Source organism: Rhodamnia argentea, chromosome 1, assembly GCF_020921035.1.
Source record: "Rhodamnia argentea isolate NSW1041297 chromosome 1, ASM2092103v1, whole genome shotgun sequence".
Taxonomy (NCBI): Eukaryota; Viridiplantae; Streptophyta; class Magnoliopsida; order Myrtales; family Myrtaceae; genus Rhodamnia; species Rhodamnia argentea.
In genome coordinates this window covers 21,563,690-21,586,784 of record NC_063150.1, presented here as the reverse complement: position 1 = coordinate 21,586,784, position 23,095 = coordinate 21,563,690, and the positions used below count along the sequence as shown (strand labels likewise).

Sequence of the window (23,095 nt, the reverse complement as noted above, 5' to 3'; positions counted from 1 at the left end):
TATAAGAGATTATTTTTTGAAAAATATTTTATAAAACATTCATTTTTTACGAAATAAACGAATTAATGGTCTTTCCATTTATTTCGTAGAAAATAAATGATTGCAAAATATTTTCTTAAAACTAATTGATTGTATCACCTGAAATAATCTATCAATAAAAAATATTTTCGTTATTGACAATAGTTATGACTAAATATTTTCCTAAATAACTTAAATAATTTTTATCTATTAATCTTTGTAAGCGATACAATCGATCATTTTTAAATAATTATTTTCAAATCATAATATTTTTCGCAAGACAAATTTACACTTGACTTTTCTTTAAGAATGTCAAAACACAAAAATGCGGTATCCTTTATTAATCTTCATGCGTATGTGTGAATCACACGGCCCGACATGTACCGGTTAGTTTCCATTCATGCATAGGGATGGCAGATGCAACTTGGCGACGAATGTGATTTGAACACTGAATTTACCAGCAATAAAATTAGATACTTCACAATTAATTTTGAGTTGTTATGAGTACTAAACTACTAGTTGAACTCCGGTTCTTTGCACGAGCTTATACAAAGTTTTGTTTATAATTTAGTTGGAATTTTGGAAAAAGTATACAAGTTTAACAAAACTCTATATTTATGATATTGACAAACGAAAATATATTGAAAATTTGTAAGTAATGCATCTCTAAGTAGCTTCAAACATGTTAGTGTACATATTCGGTGTTTTGTGTAAACTACATAATAGGAGCATTGCAACATTGTGATGATTTTAATCTAATTTTTCGGTTGGATTTTTCATGAAGATTTTGTATTTATTTCGAAGTCATGATATCCAAAATGGGGCTGCTCGGGAGAGTTGGCTAATCTAAATACTAATTGCATCATTGTGTTTCTAGTACTTTTCTCAACGGTAAAATATGTGTACATGTTTTTTTTTTTTAATTTGGATTATTAGTTATTAATTCATGAGCTATTCTGGTTTTTGGGTGGAAAAAGAACTCTCAAGTAAGTAATGAATGAAATAAATTTGGATTTTCTCTCGTGAGAAAATTCGTTTATTACTTATGGTTTTCAATAGATTTATTTAAATAACTAATTGATCTCTTTTTGTACTCGATCATGCTTCATTATATTAAATACCATGTTTAATAGTTAAGCAAACATCTATGAGCTCTCTACATGTCCTATAGTTCCATTTCATGTTTGTTTGTATAAAAATGAGGATGCACAAGATTTAGACACGTGACGTAATCGTTGAAGTCTATTCCACCAATTATCACGCAATAACCCCCCTTGAAGTACGTTCTTGTGAATATTGCGCAAGTGGGGTTTCTTCCGGTTCCAGGTGATCAACCATGCCCGAGAGCATCTTGGAGGAAGCGGTCAACGGGTCGCGCAGATTATTCGAGCAGGAGATGGAGGCCAAAACAGAATTTTTTTTTACACTATAGATCTTACGAAATTTTCACATACAACCGCAACATGGGTCATTTCAATCCAGCCGCTGCTGATTGAAGGGACAAGATATTCTGCATTCATCGGACTAAAAAGATATTAAAATACTATTAACAATTACCCCCGTCGGTGCCGGCCTCGCTATGTAGGATAGTTATAGTTTATGTCGGCGATTTTCGATCAAAATTCGCGGGGATGGACTGAATTAACACAAATGCTAAAGGTTTATAACTCAATTGCCCAAAAAGCAAATAAATAAATAAATAGGACTGAAAGGCATAATTACAATAGGTTTAGAACTTGTTTTGGTAATTCTCCCATAGAGTAGGTATTGACCACTCGTGAAATGAAAGTGCCCAATTCTTTGTTCGGTTGGGCGACGCAATTACTATCACCGAATGTGTGCAAAGTTTCTCGCTTAAATTATATCTACCCGTCATGGCGCTTATAATCTTGCGTCTAGTCGCTATCAATGAGACGAATCGGGAAGATAATCCTCAATGATTGATCATTTTCACCGACAGGAACCTCAAAGGTTTTTCATTATGGTCTTTCCGGGTAGAAAAAAGGATGTTCCCTTGACAGTTGACTTTATTCGCGTTCTTGCGGTAGTAGTACCAAACTTTTGCACCCGAGTTGATACAAAATACGAGTACCCTTGTTGTATTCTCTAGGAATCTGTCCGACCATACTTTGAAGGCAGCTCTAGTTCAATTCTCTCATGCATCGCAATATCTGCGGCAGAGAAATGCTAATTGAGTACTCAAAGCATGTGATGAGACCGGGCTATCATCCGTTTGAGCTCTTATTAGAAGGGCTAAGACTCCACCGAAATCACTTGAAGGAGATGGAGTGTGGAAAGGGACACTCGATCATGTGCCGCTATCGTCCGCCATGCCCCGAGCCTGAGTTGACCCTGGATGTGACAAAGCATTCAGACAACAACTTCCTCACAATTCTCCTCCAAGATCAAATTGGAGGACTTCAAGTGCTTCATGAGAACCGGTGGATCGACGTTCCTCCAATACCTGGAGCACTAGTGATAATCATCGGAGATCTTTTGCGGGTAAGTAGCTTCGGCTATAGATCGTAGTTCATTTATGAGCTTCTCTTAAACCGTGTTTTGATTGGTCAACACACTGCGATCCTCTTCTCTCTTCTCTCCTTTATTACTTTACTCTCTCATATGCTAAGCTAGATGAAGAGCTCTTCAGAATTCGGGAAGTAAATTAGCATGGCATCTTCCCCGTAGCAATATGACATTATGCCTTCCCAATCTGTACTTTTCTTTGGTAAGACGAATCCATGTTTACCATTCCCAAATGGCCGGTAGAGATCATATTCACTTTGGTACAGTAGTAGTAAACTTGAAGGAGAAAGAGACAACACTTTGGGCTTTTTTGATTTACTAGGTGATGATTTTCTTGAAAAAGATCGAAGCCGCGGTATTTATTTCGGGTTCTCTCTACCAGGTATAAGTATCCTACAGAGCTATTTGACTCATCTAAACTTGATTCTACCTTCGCTAGATCCCGCTAGCCTCACATTGACAGGTTCAAAATTGCCTAAATGAAACAGATGCATGTTGAAAACAATGTTTTTCATGGGAGCGGTCAATGTGGATTCTAGATATTCTGCAGTTTTGGTATCTTTTTTTTTTTTTTTATCCGAGCAGTTTTGGTATCTATGAACATTGAGATTGCAATCATACTAGTAAGTAGAAACCGTGTTCATTCATTTCCGACCTAAGAACCGAAGGACCGAGAACGTTTCACTAATTGTTGCATTCACGGCTCACAACAAAAAACCGGTTTAAGAGTGTCGAGCACCGAGTCATGGCAGACAAGAGAGGCCGAGAGTGTCGATGACGTGCTTCTTGGGTGACACTACACGGCTGTATGGAACCATCAAGGAATTAACATCAGCAGACAACCTATCAATCAGCAAGGAGACTACGCTTCCAAACTACACTACCTATTACGTTTCCAAAGGCCTAGATGGAGCTTATGCACTTCCAGATTTCAAGTCGTAGACCGTGTAAATTTATAAAGGTGGTCTTATTGATATATGTATTTGAAGATAAAAGTAAACCCATCTGTTCATCTATGTAAAACTACCACGTAACAAGATTGCCTTTTTTCTTTGCTCGGTCACCGACACTTATATTGCTCCATTTGACAGCAGCAACACAACTCTCAAAAACAAAGATCATTCTCTAGACAAAAGCAGAACCAAAAGAGAGCACGAAATAGAGGGAGAGGAAGATCAACACATATCGATCTAAGATCGAAAGAAATAAGTTATCAATAGATGAAACTGTGCCGAATACTCTCTATGACAATCACAACACTAATCCACTACGAGAAAAATTGCGCTTTCGGGAACATTTCTGTTTGGTTCGGCTTCGAATTCCACTTTGTGCGGCTATCATAAAGAGTGGAATTCTTGCCGGCCTCCAACTCGCTCAACAACAATAACTAGAATCAATCGCATGGCAAAAATATATGTACTCTTCCCGGATTTTCTATGAAACAAGAGGTTTCCATTAAGAAGGGACATATCCGAAACCCAATTGATCTAATCGAGTCCGGATATTAAGATGATGCAAGTATGGATCCAAGACAACATCAAATCGTCATGTCATTTATCAATGTCAACTCTGTCCTAATAGATTTTCTTTTCCATAAATTGGAAAACTTGCTTACTAGCCGCTCCGTCCCCCAAAGACTCAGCCATTATTAAACATCACTGTCATTTTCTCGGCAAGTGGTAGATCACATGATATGAGTCATATCATGCATTGCGATATCTCGGCTATAAAGAAACTGCTCATATCATGCGTTGCAATGTCTCCATAACATTCAATTCATAATCCAAACTCATCTCCAACAAATTTACATTCACAATGAAATTGAATTGCAGTTGAGAGAAAGAGAGAGAGGAGCAATGCCTACTATCGATTTGGCCTCTGACTCCAGCGAGCGTAGCTACGGTAGAGCAAGCGATGACTCAAAAGCCGACGTCAAAGGCCTCGGCCCTCGGTTGACGCCGGGATCACCCAAATCCCCAGAATTTCTTCATCCGACCGCGGGAGACATCCGAAGACAGCTTCGAATCGAATAGCGGCTCAGAGAATCTCGGCGTCCCAATCATCGACCTCGGCCAAATCGACCGCGACCCAACCAAGAGGAGGGAGGGGATCGAGAGGATGCGACGCGCATCAGAGATGCTTGGGTTCTTCCGGGTAGTGAATCCCGGAGTTTCAGCAGCCGTGATGGGGAAGGAGGAGGGATTGAGGAGGTTCCACGAAGATGACGAGGCAAAGAAGGTGCTCCACACGCGCGACATGATGAGGAAGGTTATGTACAGCAGCAATTTCGATCCGAACACGACGTCCGTGGTGAACTAGAAACTGGAGAGACGCTTTCTTCTTTCGATAAATATGCACTGCGAATATAGTGAAGAGAAATTAGTTAACGGAAGAAGTAAATAATTGAAAGGAACACATGATAGGTGATAGTCTTTTCACCTACCTGCTATGCTAATAGTTGGATTCATCCACTGCATCCTCCCAAAAAATGACTGGAATGAGGGCAAGCCGTGGCCATTCCTCGTGGCGATTCTTTTCCACAATGGGACAACGAATGATTCTCAATTCCTTCAAGTGTGTGAGGTTGCGCATCTCAAATGGCAAATGCTCTAAACTTTGACAGTTAAATAATACAAGCTTTTCGAGCAGAGAGAGATTTCCAATCCATTCCGGCAAACTCGCTCCCCGATATCCACGAATCTCGAGAGATTGCGGTGTCTTGACATGTTGAATCCCCTCGGGTAATTGCACAAAATTCATAGAAGATGAGATCTTAAGAACACGAAGGTTCGTAAGGAATGGCCATTGGGTGTCATGCTGGTCTTCTTCGCACAATAAATCGAGTCCTTCACAAGTATCAACGTGGAGTTCCCGGAGCGAGGAAAGGTGGCGCATGCCACGAGAGAAGCTCCTTATGTCGCAATGGCTGACTTTCATTAACTCGAGATTATTGGCCAATCGGAGTATAGTCTCGAGCATCGGGGACCCCACATTCCAACCAAAAAGAGATAGACGCATTAGTTTAGAGAAAGGGGTGAATGTGGATCCCACTGCGGCTTCTGACGGGCAATTTGGATCGGGCTTTATTTCCAACTTTTTCGCGTCCCATATGGTCAAGTGCTCCACCCGGGGGAATGGTGGCACGAATTTCAACCGGGGACAGCCCCCTATTTCCACAGGACCAAGTATTGGGAAGGATGGCTGTGAATTGTCCGACCGGTGATGCCTTTGATATGCTCTCATTACTTGCCTACTTCCCCACCATCCCTTCAGCTTGCTGCAATAGGATAGTTCCAATCTCTCAAGAGATGGGAAGAAGGTGCGTGCGATCTTACATTGCCCCACGTCACTTGTCCGTTGAACGAACTCCAAGGCATTCAACGTTATAAGAATCAACGTCCTTAGGGAAGGGAGTTCACTCAAGGATGGTAGGTGGCTCAACGACACACAACCCCAAATAAGCAAGTATCGAAGGTTGACCAATTTCCTCAAATCTCTTGGAAATGTTTTAAGGCACCTACATCCAATGAGTTTAAGGAACTGCAAATTCACCAAATCCGTGATTGAATCCGGCAAACTCTGAATAGAATCATTTTTATCAATACGAAGATACCTTAAGAGCTTCAACTTCTCAAAGGAGGAAGGAAGGAAAGGAATATTTGTATAGTCTAAATCCAACACTCGACAATGTTTACCCCCAGAAAAACCTCTGTCGAAGTTGAGTACATGCGATGGATCTCCCAAGAAGATTAACGTCCGCAATTTGTGTAGATCGAGCAGAGACATCATTTTCTCTTCGGAGAAAAATTCTGAAGTAAATGATGCATGTCGAATTCCTCTATCATTATGTCCTCCTTTAAAATTAACAACCTTGCATTCACCTCCAGCAACTTTTTGGGCAAGATCGTGCATGAGATCATGCATCTTGAAAGTTAGGACCTCGCCATCTTCGCCTTTTCTTTCAAAATCGAGGAATGACCTACACAGCAGTTCTGACAAGTACATGTCTGCGACCTCTTCAAGGTTATCCTCCCCGTTGCATGACTCAATAAGGCCTTGTGCCACCCAAAGATGTATCACCATCTCTTTATCGTAGACATAATCTTTCGGAAACAACGAGCAGTATGCAAAACAATGTTTCAAGCTTGACCGGAGATGATCGTAACTGAACTTGAGGACTTGCATAATTCCATCATCAGCCCCATCGATTTCTCGTATTTCTGGAAGTTCACGCACCTTGTAGCCGAGCCATTCATGTTTCGTTTTGCCGCGAAACAGGCCTCCCACAGTCCTAATGGCAAGGGGAACCCCATCGCATTTCTTAACTATATCTCGACCTATCTCCTCCAGTCCCGGGTCTGATGATTCTGCCCCATCTCCAAAAGCCACTTTCTTGAATAGGTTCCACGACTTATCTTCAGCTAAGCCGGGAAGAACATGGATAACCGATTTCGCATCCGTGACCTTCGCAACTGTGTGGCTACGAGTGGTTACAAGTACCTTGCTTCCCCGTTCACCACCCTCTAGCCACTCTCCAAGCTTCAACCATTTATTCCCGTCTTCATTCCACAAGTCATCCAAAATAAGCAAGTATTTCTTCATACTTAGAGTCTCACGAAGAAGATTCAGCAATTGGTCTGAAGTCTTATTCTCAAGATCTTGACGGCCCGCTGACTTAAGAATATCTTTGATAATCGAATCCAGATCAAAGACATCAGATACACACGCCCACATCGTAAGCTTAAAGTGTTGTCGTACCTCCCCATCGTTGTACACTAGTCGTGCAAGTGCGGTTTTTCCAAGACCTCCTTTACCAACGATGGCAACAAATGACAAGCTCTGGCTAGAGGAGGAACTCAACAAGAGTTGCTTGATCTTCTTTTTGTCCTCTTCTCTACCAATTATTTTTTCATCAGGTGAGGGATGTTCAGGTTTCTTTCCTCTCCCGATTGTTTCCTCACTCCGACGCTCCTCTAAATGGAACTTCCTATCATTTGCAATCCGATCCAGTTTCTTCCTAAGTTCCTGAATCTTAATAGCCACTTTGAAGCGGTGTACGAGCGGATTCGAACTAGAGAAGAAAATGCGTACCGCTTTCCACATCTTGTCGCTGGGAGCGACCTTCCGGCTCAGATCTTCGGTCGCGACCTTCCGGCTCAGATCTTCGGTCGCGACATCGTCGAGCAAGTCCTGGATGTCGTACAGCACGTCCTTGAGCCTCCCGAGCCAGAGCTTGATCTGCTCCTTGTCCCATTGCTGCTTCTCGGCATCCAAGAGCACAGCTTGGATGGTCTGGACGGTGTCCTTGAGGCTTTGGAGCTCGTCCTCGGCGCCGCAGAGCAACTGGATCTTCTGGGAGCCGAAGGAACCAAGGCTTTCCAGTATGTCAGTGGCAAGGCTGAAGAGAACGGCTTCCGCCATTTCCAAAGGCGAAGCTGGGGCTGAGAAGTGTGTTGCAGAGCAGATGCTTTTGTCGGGGGACAATGGTTGGGTGGTGGTGCCCCCATGATCAACTTCAGGCACGAATATATATCAAGGCCAACGCCATCTCCATGTTACTTCATGATCAGTCGCTCCACTAGATGACAACGGAGCAAAAGACGTGTGGGGTCCAGAAAAAAGGGAATGAAGAAAGAAAGAGGAAAGACCAAAAGCGTATGGGTAAAGTAAAGCAAGTTCGCTGTTCGACCACAAAAATGAAAAAAAAAAAAAGGCAGGGTGCCCTGTATGGTTAGAGATAATTTTCTAGCTTTTTGTTTTCATTTTCATCTGAACGTGAAAAAAGTATTTAAAAAAGCCTTCGATCCCGTATCGAGAGCAATTTCAAACCAAAACCCAAAACTGTTCTAAGTAAATCCTCGAGTCGATGAGCAGAAGGTCAAAATAGATTGCTGATAAAATGCTCTTTAATATCGATATTGATTAGGATTTCCTAGTAGACACACTGGGTACGATGAGCTATAGCGTGATCAGATTCCCATTAATCGCGATCGGATGTCGAACTCTAGAAAAAATCTGGTCATGTAACTTTGTTGGTTATCCTTTTATCAAAATATTTGACAACTCATTTTTTATTCGAGTGAGTGATGGCAAGTAGATGGAAGGACAAGAAAGTTCATATTCCTCAATTATGCACAAAGTGAATGAGAATATGGATATGATGCACAAAACTAAATTCACATATTGTCGATGGATAAGTTACATCTAACGATCCTCTATTACTCATGGATAGAGGCGATTGCGAACGTGGTTAGTGTTTAGACGGATTAGATTAGTAGGTAAAGAAAATTATTGGCCGTCGATGATGAAGTACTCACTCCTACACTAGTAGGAAATGGATTTTAAAGCTGCAAAGCCAATTTAATTTGCCAGAACTGAAAATGACAGTATCCCGAGAAAAAGAAATGGAAATAATCAAATCCTGCTTGGGCTTGGAGGCTATGTTAAATTGAACTTCTCGTTGAATTATATGAAAATTAAAGCGGCGACATTCCGTTCCTTGTGCATATATTAATGAAAGAAAAAGATATAATTCCTTACATGTTAAGCAACTTTTCTTTCGTTCTTTGAAAGAGTGAGTACTTTTAATGGCATAAGTAATTGATTTCAATTTTTTTGTTTTAAATAGAGGGGAGGAACAACCCCCATTTTGCGTTGTGCTTTTCGGAGAACAAAATACTTGGTGGGGGGTGAAAGACGCGAGGCTCCCGACGCTGTAAAATCCTTGGAAGATGGTCGTGAAGTTTCGCAAAGCAAGTCGCCCCAGTTTGAATAGAAATCACGACACTTTTGTGGTGGCGGTTCAGGGACACGTGTCGATTTGGCATACGTTGTAAAGAAAGAAATCATAGTTAGAGCTTAGAGTTAAGCTTATAAATTCAAATATATCTCATTATCGATCTAAATTAGAGTACATCTATCTTATTCGATAGATGTAAAGTGGTACACTAAAGCACCTTTGATGGATGACAGACGTGTGGCACTCTCCATGATTGACATTTATCTTCTCGTTATTTTGAAAGAGTTTTCATTTTTTTTCCCACTTTAATCAAACTAAAATTTTTCCCATTTATTTTTTGTTTTGGTCGGATTTTCCGTTTATTTGAAGAGACGTATAATTCTCTTGTTTTCATATTACGAAAACCTCTTATTCTCATAACGATCAAGCATACTTCTAGAAATATTATTTCCTGTAATTCACTCCACGTGTCCTTTTACGGCATGCATAGCACGGGTCTAGAGACTAGTATAGTAGTAATTTAATTATAGTGGAAACGTAGCTATTACTAGGGGTGATCGGTTTCGTGTCCGGTCCGGTTCCCCTCAAGAATTGAGAACTGGACCGGTGGTCTCGGTTCTCAATTTTTTCGAATCGAGAACCGGATCACTAGTCCAGTCCGGTTCTCGGGAGGTTCCATTGGATTAGACACATGCAAAAAAAAAAAAAAGGTACCATTCCCGGATGGTCCCGGGCCAACAAATATAGAGGCTGGGTATAAAAAAATTTCAAGTTCATTTCCTGAAACGGGTCTTTCAACACAAAGCTGAGAATTTTTTGCAAGATTGTTTTCAAAATGTACATGGGATTCAAGCAGAAACGATTTCCCTTCGGGTCAAAAACGGCCTAGGAACTAGTTGAGGCAAGATCGGGATGGGGATTTCCTTTGGCGACTAAAAAGGCAAGATCGAGAAAACTCCATGTGCATGGAGTTTTGTTGATAAAAAAAAAAAAATTCGATCGGTCCGGTCCTGGCAGACCCTAGAACCGGGAACCGGACCGCTCTCTCTAGAATCGGGGAACTGGACCACTGGTCCCGGTCCGGTCCGGGCGGTCCCGATTTGAGCAGTCCTGATTTACTCACCCCTAGCTATTACGGCCTTTTCTTTCTTTTTCGCCATCTGATTTTAGCTACATTAATAATGTCGTGGGCGTGGCCAAAGAGGACATCAACATAAACGTTAGTTGCTGCCTGCTGGTGCATGAATGATAGTAAAGTCAGATCATGTGGGACGACTCCATGCCGCACCAAGACAGAATTGCCACCGGATTACGCGTAAAACGCAACGACTAAGCAAGCGCAGAGAAAGACTTCTTGAAGTGAAAAGGAAAGCCAACGGCTCAACACTTTTCCAAGTCAAGGTCGATTAACCAAGTCTATTTTATTACATCAATTATTTGGGTCCACTGTCATTACTTGTAATTTTGCGTTGGGCAAGGCCACTAGGGACCACAAGACAAGAGGGCAACGACTTCAAGATTTGTTTTAGTCAACTAACAATCATTTTCCTATTACAAATTTCAAAGGCATCTCCAGATTCCCCAAATGAACATATGGAAATATATGAAACGACAACACTAGCTTCGTTGTGTCATTTATATGTTTAAATGGTAGACTTTTGTTTCGTTTGTTTATGTATCAAAACTTGCACAAAAATGCATAAGAGAGATTCCACAAGTTTCGTGAATTTCTGGGTGACACAAAAAATTTCAAGTTTGTACCTATAAAACACATCTACTCCAAATATTAGTACCACACCTTTATCTCAAATTTTTTTTTTATGACACCGAAAACTTTAAACTTGTATCCGTGTGACAAATTTATCTCAAAATACAATTTAGATATAAATATGTCACATGTCTATACATTTGAAATTTATGTGTTACATTGATATAAATTTGAGTAAGTATGTTATATGGATACAAGTTTAGGACTTTTTTTGTTAACAAAAAAGTTTGGAATAAATGTGTCAAAGTGGGCGCAGTTTAAAATTTTTTTTATGATTTTTTTTAATAGTGAAATAGTGTAGCTTTTACTTTTATCATAACAATTTGGTGTTTTACCGAAGGCACAAAATGTGGGCGGTTCTCGGGGAAAATCGGGAATGGTTTTTTTCTGAGATGATGGTTTGGCAGTGCCGCTGGTATTTGACTAATGAGGAAGATAAGCATATGAATGGTACGTGGTGTCAAAGACGCGTGGGGTCCCCAAAAAAAGGGACTAAAGAAAGAAAAGAGGAAGGACCAATTGCCCACGGGTCAAAAAAGCAGGTTGGCCTGTCTTGTTCCAGAGAAAATTTTCTGCTTTCCTTTTTTTCACTTTCGTCTGAATAATAAGTAGTATCGAAAAAGCCTTTGATCGCGTCCTGAGAGCAGTTTCCAAGCGAAAGCCCAAAATTGTTTACGTAATCCTAGAGTCAATGAGCAGAAGATTACGAGAGATTGCCGGTAAAATGCCCTTTGGTGCCCGTATTGGTTAGGAGATTCTTAGTGGATACACTTAATACGACGAGATATTGAGTAATTAGATATCCGATATTTTCCCATTGAGTTGGCAAACGTGTAATACATTTCGGAGTTTTTTGGACAATTTTCCGGAAAGACTGATGAATCATCTACCAATGATCCAACCAATTTGGTAGTTCCAGAGATTCTGCATGCATTCAAAAGATTAGCTGATGAACAGAAAAACGAAGATGTGGGCCAATTGGGAGATTTACATTGACTCTTTGCTTTTTATTTTTGAAGTTCTTAGAGTTGTTGGCTACTCGAAACTTCAACTCTTTGTATTAATTCTAAATATTAAGCCAATGGGAATGATTCAGGAAAATATGGGCCTAGAAGTGACAAAACGAAGAAATATCACTCCCCCTTTTGGGCCTCATGCAACCACAAAGCCTTTGGTTTTGTATTTGGGCTCGATACTATCAAGTTCATAGACGCCTCCCTTCTCTCCTCCGTGGATGTCTAATATTTTTTTTTTTCAGCCCAACCGATCCCTACCCATTCTAGTCAGGTGCCCGATGCACACACGTCGGTCGAGAGAAGACCACGGGAAAACAAAACGACACGTTTTTGCATGCGCTGAACTTCTCGTTGCATTACATGAAAATAAAAACGGCAACATTTAGTACCTTGTGCATACATTAACGAAATAAAATTTAGTTCCCGACATATTAAGCAACTACTCTTTTTTTTTTTTTTTTGGGTTAGAAAGAGTGAGTACTTAACATGGCATAACTAATTGATTTTCTTTTTTAAATCAAGGGAGGCAACGCCCTGCATGATCCTTTTTGGAATAGAGGTTTGAGTCAATAAAGTAGCCTAGGACCAAATCTCCAGTATCTTGAACCGTTTACGCTTAGAATATTCCCCTAGCGATTGCACGACTTATGCGATTAATCTAATCACGTTGCGTTCCTCCTACGCACTCAACTGGTCACGTAGTTTGATTCTTTATGGCCTTCTTAGTTTTCTTCAACAAATCAAGCGCCAAACTAGCAAAGTGTGAAGCTTGAGTTATCTGTTTACTTTTCCATTGAATTGGCCAAAATATGTGTTAAACACTCACGAAATGAGAGCGCCCGGTTCTTCGTTCATCCGCCAAGGCAATTGCTACAATGGAATCTGTACAAAGTTTCCCCTCCTAAATTCACTCCACATCATAGTATATTTCTTGCATCTGATCTCAATCAATGAGACCAATCAATAAGATGATCCTCAATGATTGATCATTTTCACCGACGAGAACGTTGGAGATGGTCGTTCTGCTCTTTTTGGATGGAAAAATGGATGTTCCTCGACCGTTGACTTTATTCACATTCTGGCGGTAGCAACTACCGAGCTTTTGCACCCGAGTTGATACAGAATATCAATACCTTTGTTGTATTCTCTAGGAATCTGGCGCAGAAATGCTGATGGAATACTCAAAGCATGTGATGAGATCGGCTCTCGTCTGTTTGAGCTCTCATCAGAAGCCCTAGGACTCTGTTCCACCCAGATCACTTGAAGGAGATGGAGTGTGGAAAAGGACACAAGACCATGTGCCCGCGTTGACCCTAGGTGAGACAAAGTATTCAGACAATGACTTCCTTGCAATTCTCCTCCAAGATCAAATTGGAGGACTTCAAGTGCTTCATGAGAACCAGTGGATTGACTTTCCTCCAATACCTGGACCACTAGTGATCAACATCGAGAGTCTTTTGCAGGTATGTAGCTTCGGCCAAATATCATTGTTCATCTCCGAACTTTTCTGAAATTGTGTTTTGATGGGTCGACCCACTGCGACTCTCTTCTCACCCTTATCACTGTAATTTCTTGTATGCTAAGTTAGTTGAAAATTACCATGGCATCTTCCTTAGCAATGACATTATGTCTACACAAGCTGCACTTTTCTTTGGTAAAGCAAATCCGTGTTTACCATTCCCAAATGGCTTGTGCATCAAGTATCCTAACAGAGCTATCCGACTAATCCATACTTGATTCTAACTTACTTAGATCATGCTAGCCTCACATTGATACGTCCGAAATTGTCTAAAGAGACATATGTATGTTGAAACCAATTGCTTTCATAGGAGCGGTCAATGCGGGTCCTAGATATTCTGCAATTTTTGCATTTATAAACATCAAGATTGTAATCACATTACTACGTAGAAATTATGTTCCTACATTTCTGACACGTGAACCGACGGACCAAAAACTGGTTCATTAATTGTTGTATTCGCAGTTCATAACAAACAACCGACTCTAGAGTGTCGAGCACCGAGTCATGGAGTTTCGGTGGCGTGCTTCTTGGGCGACACTCCTCAGCCATCTTCACGGCTGTCCGGACCCATCAAGAAATTAACATCAGCAGACAACCCACCAATCTACAAGGAGACTACGCCCTCAAACTACACGCCCACTTGCATTTCCAGCCGTGGACCGTGAATGTTTTAGGTGATTTATTGACGTTTGTATTCAAAGATAAAAGTCTGTCCATCTGTTCATCTATGTAAAACTACAATAGAACAGGATTGCCTTGCTTCATTGCTCGGTCACCGATGCTTCTATCGCTTCAATAGATAGAACTTTGAGCACCAAGACAACCATAGAAAAGATGACCATTCTCTAAACAAAGGTAGAACCAAAAAGAGAGGTCAAAATAGAGGGAGAGGAAGATTGACATATACCGCTCTAATATCGAAAGAAATATGTTACCTTTAGATGACTCTATGCCCAATACTCGTATGACAATTACAACAACAAATCTACCAATCTACCACGGGAAAATTTGCGCGCTCGGGAACATTTCAGTTTGGTTCAGCTTCGAGTTCCAATTTGTATATTGGCGGCGAGAATAAAAAGTGGAACCGTTGCCCGCCTCCAACTTCACTCAACCACAAAAACCAGAATCCATTGCAAGGCACAAATATATGTACGCGTCCAAGATTTTCAATGAAACAGCGGGTTTCAATTAAGACGCGATATATCTGAAACCCAATTGAGCAAATCCCAATTGATTTTTTTTTCCTATAAATTGCAGAACTTGTGTACTATACGCCCTGTCCCCCAAAGAATCAGCCATTATTAAACATCATTGTCATTTTCTAAGCAAGTTGTAGCTCATAAGCAATGACTTTCTCCTTCCATTTTTATGAACCTCATAATTACGTAGTCAAACGAAACCTCCCAATGTGATCCTGTTCTCTCCTGTCCATCTCTCGTCTATAAAGAAGTCGTTCACATTATGTATTGCAATGTCTCCATAGCACTCAATTCATAATACAAACTCATCACGAATGAATTCAGATTCACAACGAAATTGAACTAGAGTAGAGAGAAAGAGAGAGAGACAATGTTGACCATCGATTTGGCATCCAACTCCGGCAAGGACAGGTACAACAGAGCGAGCGATGACTCGAAAGCTGGCGTAAAAGGCCTTGTTGGCGCCCGGATCACCAAAATCCCAAGAATTTCTTCATCCCACCGCAAAAGACATCCCGAGGCAGCTCCAAATCGACCGGTGTCTCCGAGAATCTCGGCAGAATCGACCGCGACCAGGCCAAGAGGAAGGAGGCAATCGAGAGGATGTGACGCGGGTCGGAAACGCTGGGGTTCTTCCGGGTGGTGAGTCCCGGAGTTCCGGCAGCCGTGATGGAGGAGATAAAGGGGACGGTGAGGAAGTTCTACGACCAAGACAATGAGGCAAAGGTGGTGTACAAAAGCAATTTCCCCCCGTACACGGCGTTGGTGGCGAACCGGAGGGATGCTTTCTTCTGCTACATGGCGCCGAGCCCGCCGTTGCCGGAAGTTTGCGGGTGTGTGAGCATGTGTTCAGACAAGGCCTTCGATCGCAAGGACGCCACTTCCACCTGCGACGGTAAACTTTTGTTAAATATATTTTTATTTTTTTATGGAAAAAAACTATAAACTATCAATAGAGGTAATAATTCATAAGTGGATCTACAAAGAATTCTTTCATGACTCTCCTATACTTAAATGATATATAAGAGTTGATGAGGAAGTTATAAGTCACTTTGTGTTCTAATGAAAGTGAGAATACAAGGAACAATTGGCTAAACACGTCCTTGATAAATATGTGTGGCGAACATAGTGGAGAGAAATTATTTAATAAAGAACACTAATAGTGGAAAGGAGCACCTGATAGGGGGGAGTCTTTTCTCGTACTCGATAAGGCTGCTATCCCATCGTCCGATCCATCCTCCCAAACAATGACCGGAATGTGCGCAATCTTTGGCCAATCTTCGTGGCCATCTGTTAGGCAACTCTCCTTCAAAGCGGGACAATTGCGGATTCGTTCGAGGTTGCGCATCTCAAACGGCAAACGCTCTAAACTTTCACGGTTAGATAATACAATCTTTTCGAGCGAAGAGAAATTTCCAATCCATTGAGGCAAACTCCTCAATTGCCGACAGTGATAAATCCCGAGAGATTGTAGAGCCGTGACATGTTGAATCTCCTCGGGTAATGCCACCAAATCCGTAAGATACGAGATTTTAAGGACACGTAGCTTCGTAAGGAATCGCCATAGGGTGCCATGCTCGTTTTCTTGGCACGATAAATCGATTCCTACGTAACTACAAATGTCGAGCTCCTGGAGCGAGGAAAGGTGCTGTATGCCACGAGAAAGACTCATTAGGTTGAACGTGTAGAGTCTCATGGACTTGAGATTACTGGCCAATTGGAATAGAGTCTCGAGCATAGAGGGCTCCAAATCCGCATCGTTAGCAAGATGGAGTCGCCTTAATTGAGAGAAAGGGTTGGATGTGGACCCCATTGCTGCTTCTGATGGGTAATTTGGATTGGCCATCAATTGTTGTTCCACCATTCTCGTGCTATCTATGTTCAAGTATTCCACCTGGGGGAATGGAGGCAGGAAAGTCAAATGGGGACAGCCCCATACTTCCATGGACCGAAGTTTTGGGAAGGACGACCCTGAATGGTACGACCGACGCTTTTGATCTGCTCCCATTCCTTGCCATCCTTTCAGTTTGCTGCACTTGATAAGGGACAGTCTCTCAAGAGACGGGAAGAAGGGGCGTGTAGTATTAGATTGTTGAAGGAACTCCAACGCATGCAACTGCATAAGAATCAACGTCCTTAGGGAAGGGAGTTCACTCAAGGGTGGTAGGTCTCTCGGTTTAGACCCATCGATGAGGAGGTATCTAAGGTTGACCAATTTCCTCAAATCTCTTGGAAATGTATGAAGGTTCGTACATTCAAAGAGTCTAAGGATCTGCAAGTTTACCAAATCCGTGAATGAATCCGGCAAAATCTGGATAAAGCGGTTTCTAGAAATATTAAGAAACCTTAACTGCTTCAACTTTTCAAAGGAGGAAGGAGGGAGAGGAGTAGCCGTGTTGCCAAAATCCAACACTCGACAATGTCTACACTCGGAGAGAACTTTGTGACAGTAGTATAGTGTAGAGAATCCATCTCCCAAAAAGATAAACGTCCGCAATTTTGATGTTTTGAGCAGGGACACCATTTTCTCTTCCGAGAAAGTATCTACAGTAAACGACGCATGGCGAATTCTTCCATCACTAACTCCTTCATTAAAATTAACGATCTTGCATTCACCTCCAGCAACTTTTTGGGCAAGGTCGTGCATGAGATCATGCATCTTGAAAGTCAGGACCTCACCATCGTCACCTTTGCTTGCAACATCGAGGAATGACCTACATAGTAGTTCTGACAAGTAATTGCCAGCGACCACTTCAAGGTTGTCGTCCCCTTTGCCTGACTCAATAAAGCCTTGTGCCACCCAATAATGTATCATCCTCTCTTTACGGTAGACATAATCTTTCGGAAACAACGAGCAATATGCAAAACAATGTTTCAGGCATGACCGGAGATGATCATAACTGAACTTGAGGACTTGCATAATTCCATCATCGGCCTCATCAATTTCTGGTATTTCTGGAAGTTCATGCACCTTGTAACGGGGCCATTCATCTTTGTTTTTGCCGTACAAAAGGCCTCCTATAGTTCTAATGGCAAGGGGAACCCCAGCGCATTTCTTAACTATATCTAGACCCATCCATTCCAGTTCCGAGTCTGATGATTCTACCCCATCTCCAAAAGCCATTTTCTTGAATAAATTCCACGACTCATCTTTAGATAAGCCAGGAAGATCATGGATAACCGATTTCGCATCCATGACCTTCGCAACTGTGTGGCTACGAGTGGTTACAAGTATCTTGCTTCCCCGTTCACCACCCTCCAGCCAATCTCCAAGCTTCAACCATTTATTCCGATCTTCATTCCACAAGTCATCCAAAACAAGCAAGTATTTCTTCCTACTCAGAGTCTCATGAAGAAGACTCGGCAATTGATCATGATCATACCCTTGACAGTCAACTTTTGCAGATTTAAGAATATCTTTGATAATCGAATTCACATCAAAGACATCAGACACACACACCCACATCTTAAGCCCAAAATGTTCTTTTACCTCCCCATCGTTGTACACTAGTCGTGCAAGTGCAGTTTTTCCAAGACCTCCTTTACCAACGATGGCAACAACTGACACACTCCGGGTAGAGGAGGAATCAAACAATAGGTGTTTGATCATTTTTCTGTCATTTTCCCTGCCAATTATTGCTCTGTCGGGCGCGAAAATTTCAGTTTTCCTTCCTCTCCCAATGGCCGTTGTTTCCTCACTCTGACACTCCTCTAAATGGAACATCCTATCATTTTTAATCTGATCCAATTTCTTCCTAAGTTCCTGAATCTTATTAGTCACTTTGACGCAGTGTGCGAGCTGATTCGACTTAGAGAAGAAAAAGCGTACCGCTTTCGACATCTCGTTGCCGGGGGTGACCTTCTGCCTCAGATCTTCTGTGGCGACATCGTCGAGCAAGTCTTGGATGTCGTAGAACACATCCTTGAGCCTCTTGAGCCAGAGCTTGAGCTGGTTGTTATGCCATTGCTTCCTCTCGGCATCCAAAAGCACCGCTTGGATGGTCTGGACGGTGCCCTTAAGGCTTTGGAGCTCGTCCTTTGCGCCGCAGAGCAACTGGATCTGCTGAGAAGCAAAGGAGCCTCCAAGTTCCGCCATTTCGGATGCAAGGCTTTTCAGTATGTTAGTGGCAAGGCTGAAGAGAACTGCTTCCGCCATTTCCAAAGGCAAAAGCTGGGGCTGAGAAGTGTGTTGCAGAGTCGATGCTTTTGTTGGGAGACAATGGTTGGGTGGCGCCTGATGATCAACTTCGGGCACAAATATATAGCAAGTCCAACGGCATCATAATGTTACTTCATCCTCAGTTAATCCACCAGATGCAATGGCATAACTTGCAGCAGAGGAAAAGAATAGCGTGTAAGAGTCCTTGTACTACCTGCTGCTACCAATATGGATTCCACTCTGAACCAGTCCATATCAAGGATTCCTACGAACAAAGCATGCCGCCCTGAAAAGGAATATTTAACATATCAGGACACTCCTAGCAATATTCTTTCAAAAGCTAGTGTTATATCAGATTTTGACCAAACAAATTTCGTGGATTGCACTCCGAATTAATAGCATGGTGACCACTCGAGGAAGGCGGCAACTTCATAAACAAGTAAGCTCATTTGTAGCCCTCGCTACAGCCCCGCCCTCGCCGAGGAGGGTCGGCCAAGGGGGGTGGAATAGTTGGCAGGGGTCGCTGGGACCCGGCGAATATTATCCCGTGATGGTGCATATCTAAGTAGCCTCAAATATATCAGTTACACATTCATATGTTTCCAGAATTTTTTTCATATACTACATAAATAAAAGTATTGCAACATTGTGAATATTTTAATTCAATTTTGCGGCTGAAATTGATGGTATTTTACATTTGCTTTAATTTTATGATAGTTAACATAGGGCTGACTGATTAGATTGTTGCGTTTATAATTCTTTTTATCAAGGGTTTACTTATATGAGGAAAATAGGAATATGTTGCATAATCTTTCACATATAGGATTCCAGTTTTGGCATTGTTAGTCACTATATAATTAGTTATTAATTTATGAGCTCTTCCGATATAGAGTGCACCAATCACGTTTCTGCATAAAAGTAGAAAATAGAACTCTCTTGTAAGGAATGAAGGAAATAATTTTGGGTTTTCTCTTGATAGGAAATTAATTAATTACTTATGGTTTTTAATTAATACATTTATATGATCATTAACAAGTGCTTTCACGGATTTGGCGACAAATGCTGTCATAGTCGAGAGACAAGGAATTCTTATATGTTGCAACTTCGAGTGTTTGTTTGACATAAATCTTGAGGCAACTTCCACTTAAAGGAAAACTCATTTGTCGACAACCTTCATGTCCCTCGTGTTTGGCTTCTTCTCTAAATCAACAATGACGGACATCCAATATCCTCACTAAATAACCACGTAAAGTGAACTTCATCAAGACCCAACTCGCTTAAGTACGGTAATACCCGGTAGCAAGACACACAATGGTCACCGGTGCGGATCCCGAACATGAGCGAGCAAAGGAATTTAGAGCGTTCGATGATATGGAGGCCGGGGTCAAAGGCCTCGTGGATGCTGCGATTGCCAAAGCCCCGGATTTTCATCCGGCCGCCCAATAGCGTGGCCTGCGGCAAGGATCGCTTAGACATCCCGGTGATCGACCTAGGGTGCATGAATGTGGGCCCTGCCCGTCGCCACGAGCCGGTGCGGAATATTGGGCAAGCACTGGAAAAATGGGGTTCTTCCGGGTGATCGACCATGGGGTCCCCGAGAGCCTCTTGGAGGAGGTGATAGAGGAGAGGGGTCACGCAGGTTGTTCGAACAGGAGACCGAGGCCAAGAAAGGATTCTACACCGGAGATTTTACGAAGAGGGTCATATACAACAGCAACGCGGCCCTTTCTAATTCGGTAACTGCGGATTGGAGGGACAGTATATTTTGCTCCATGGGACCAGAGCCTCCCCAGCCCGAAGAGTTGCCCGAAGCTTTCGGGTGAGCCAATGGCTTCTCTTGCGCTTTCACCTTTCAGAAAGGTAAAATTCATGAACAAATTCGCAAAGTGAATCACTAAAGATAGTTCGCGGAAGAATTGAAGTAGTTCACATTGGTGCAAGGTAACAGCTTTTCAGTGTATAATACTAAATAGCCTTTTTTTTCCTCCTTTAATCAGGGGCGAAACTAGCAAGTGTATGAAACTTGAGTTATTCAAGTACCTTTCCATTAAAACGGTGGGAATAGGGGTTGAAAACTCGGGAAATGAAAGTGCCCCGTCCTTCGTTCGATCGGGTAAAGCAATTGCTGCCGCCGAATGCATATGACGTTTCTCACCTAGGTTCCACTGCACATCATGGCAGATAAGCTTGCATTGAGTCTTAATCAACGAAATGGATCGGTAAAGTGATCCTCAATGATTGATTAGTTTCACTTCTAAATTGACATTGAACCCGATTTTCCTTTATTTGCGTTTTAGCAATAGCAGCACCAAGCGTTTGCCCTCGAATTGATACAGAATAGCAACACACTTTATGTTGTTCTGCGGGAATCCATCCAACCATACTTTTAAGGCAGCTCTATTTCAGTTTTACGATGCTTCGAAAATTTTTGGCGGAGAAATGCTGATGGAGTACTCAAAGCATGTGACGAAACCGGGCTCTTGTCCGTTTGAGCTCTTATCAGAAGCTCTAGGACACCGCTCAAATCAATTGATGGAGATGGAGTGTGGAAAGAGAGACTTGATCATGTGCAACTTCTGTCCGCCATGCCCCCAACCCAAGTTGACCCTGGGTGTGACAAAGCAATCAGACAAAGACTTCCTCACGATTCTCCTCCAAGATCAAATTGGAGGACTTCAAGTGCTTCATGAGAACCAGCGGATCCACGTTCCTCCAATTCTTGGAGCACAAGTTATCAACATCGGAGATCTTCTGCGGGTAAGTAGCTTTGGCCGGATATCACTGTTCATTTCCAAACTTCTCCGAAACTGTGTTTCGATTGGCCGACACACTGCGATCCTCTTCTCGCCCATATTGCTGCACTTTTTCATATGCTAAGCTAGTTAAAGAGCTCTTGAGAATTTACTATGGCATCTTCCCCGTAGCAATAACATAATGTCTTCATAATCTGCACTTTTCTTTGGTAGGAGGAATCTGCATTTACCATTCCCAAATGCCTTGTGCATCAAGTATAGTAACAGAGCTATTTGACTAATCCAAACTTGGTTGTACCATGCTAGCCGCACATTGACAGGTTCAAAATTGTCTAAACGAGAGAGATGTATGCGCAGCACTTTTCACAGGAGCGGTCAATGAGGGTCCTAGCACTTTTCACAAGACCGAGTTATGGCAAACAAGAGAGGCCCAAGAGTGTCAGTGGCGTGCTTTTTTGGCCACACTCCTCAGCCATCATCGAGGCCGTATGGACCCATCAAGGAATTAACATCAGCAGACAACCCACCGATTTACAAGGAGACTACACTTCCAAACTACACAGCAAATTACATTTCCAAAGGCGTATATGGAACTTACGCCCTTCCCGATTTCAAGCTGTAGACTTTGTAAACGGGAAGATAAAGAGATAATGGGCGAAGGATATTCATGGTGTGGGATTTCTCTTCATGGTGTTAGCGCACGGGCGACTTTTTACATGGTTTTCTTCAAGTTTGAATTTGAAAATAAAAGTCAGTCCGTGGGTTCATCGATGTAAAACTACCAACGAACAGGATTGCCTTTCTTCACTGTTTGGTAACTAACGCTTATATTGCTTCATTTGATAGCAGCAAAACAACTCTCAAAAACTGAGGTCCTTCTCAAACAAAAGCAGAACTTAAAAGAGAACACAAAACAGAGGGAGAGGAAGATTAACACATACCGCTCTTAAATGGAAAGAAAGATGCTATCCGTGAAACTGTCTTGAATATTCGTATGACGGTTAAAACACTAATCTACCATGAGAAAAAATTGCACTTTCGGCAACATTTCTGTTTGGTTCAACTTCAAATTTCACTTTGTATATTGCCAGCAAGGATAAAAAGCGGAATTCTTGCGGGCCTTCAACTCGCTCTATGACAATAACCAGAATCAACCGCAAAGCAAAAATCTATTTACACTTCGATTTTCTATGAAACAAGAGGTTTCCATTACGACTCGACGATATCTAAAACTAAAACTTAATTGATCGAATTGAGTTAGCAACGCATTAGGATGATGCAATGATTGATCCAAGGGCTACAACAACATCAGATCGTCCTATCATCCGTCGATGTTCAACTCTATCCTAACAGATTTCTTTTCCATAAATTGCAAAACTTGTGTACTAGCCGCCT

General features: G+C 41.9%; 3 protein-coding genes and 1 pseudogene across 3 annotated transcripts; 3 read left to right on the top strand and 1 right to left on the bottom strand.

The window, feature by feature from the left end:
- LOC115734061 overlaps positions 1-23,095 on the top strand; it is a 227,610-nt pseudogene that overhangs the window by 147,624 nt on the left and 56,891 nt on the right.
- On the top strand, positions 2,302-4,863 carry LOC125314679 (1-aminocyclopropane-1-carboxylate oxidase homolog 5-like). The gene is made up of 2 exons (XM_048277542.1): positions 2,302-2,520; positions 4,525-4,863. Exons 1-2 carry the CDS (start codon positions 2,302-2,304, stop codon positions 4,861-4,863), a joined length of 558 nt encoding a protein of 185 aa, XP_048133499.1.
- On the bottom strand, positions 5,567-18,944 carry LOC125314675 (putative disease resistance protein RGA3). The gene is made up of 2 exons (XM_048277536.1): positions 16,791-18,944; positions 5,567-5,770 (listed from the first exon to the last, which is right to left on the bottom strand). The coding sequence occupies exons 1-2, from the start codon at positions 18,942-18,944 to the stop codon at positions 5,567-5,569; spliced, it is 2,358 nt and encodes a 785-aa protein (XP_048133493.1).
- On the top strand, positions 20,450-22,322 carry LOC125314670 (1-aminocyclopropane-1-carboxylate oxidase homolog 1-like). Its single transcript, XM_048277531.1, has 3 exons — positions 20,450-20,766; positions 21,284-21,704; positions 22,173-22,322. The coding sequence occupies exons 1-3, from the start codon at positions 20,450-20,452 to the stop codon at positions 22,320-22,322; spliced, it is 888 nt and encodes a 295-aa protein (XP_048133488.1).

Bases quoted from the DNA above. Each gene is read 5' to 3' on its own strand.
- LOC125314679 (XM_048277542.1), top strand. From the start codon at position 2,302: ATGGAGTGTGGAAAGGGACACTCGATCATGTGCCGCTATCGTCCGCCA. The intron at 2,521-4,524 runs GTAAGTAGCTTC...CCAAATCCCCAG, and splicing joins TCATCGGAGATCTTTTGCGG to AATTTCTTCATCCGACCGCG.
- LOC125314675 (XM_048277536.1), bottom strand. From the start codon at position 18,944: ATGGCGGAAGCAGTTCTCTTCAGCCTTGCCACTAACATACTGAAAAGC. The intron at 5,771-16,790 runs GCAGATCAAAAG...AGCATATCAAAG, and splicing joins AAGGATGGCAAGGAATGGGA to GCATCACCGGTCGGACAATT.
- LOC125314670 (XM_048277531.1), top strand. From the start codon at position 20,450: ATGTGGGCCCTGCCCGTCGCCACGAGCCGGTGCGGAATATTGGGCAAG. The intron at 20,767-21,283 runs GTGAGCCAATGG...GAATTGATACAG, and splicing joins GAGTTGCCCGAAGCTTTCGG to AATAGCAACACACTTTATGT. The intron at 21,705-22,172 runs GTAAGTAGCTTT...CACACTCCTCAG, and splicing joins ACATCGGAGATCTTCTGCGG to CCATCATCGAGGCCGTATGG.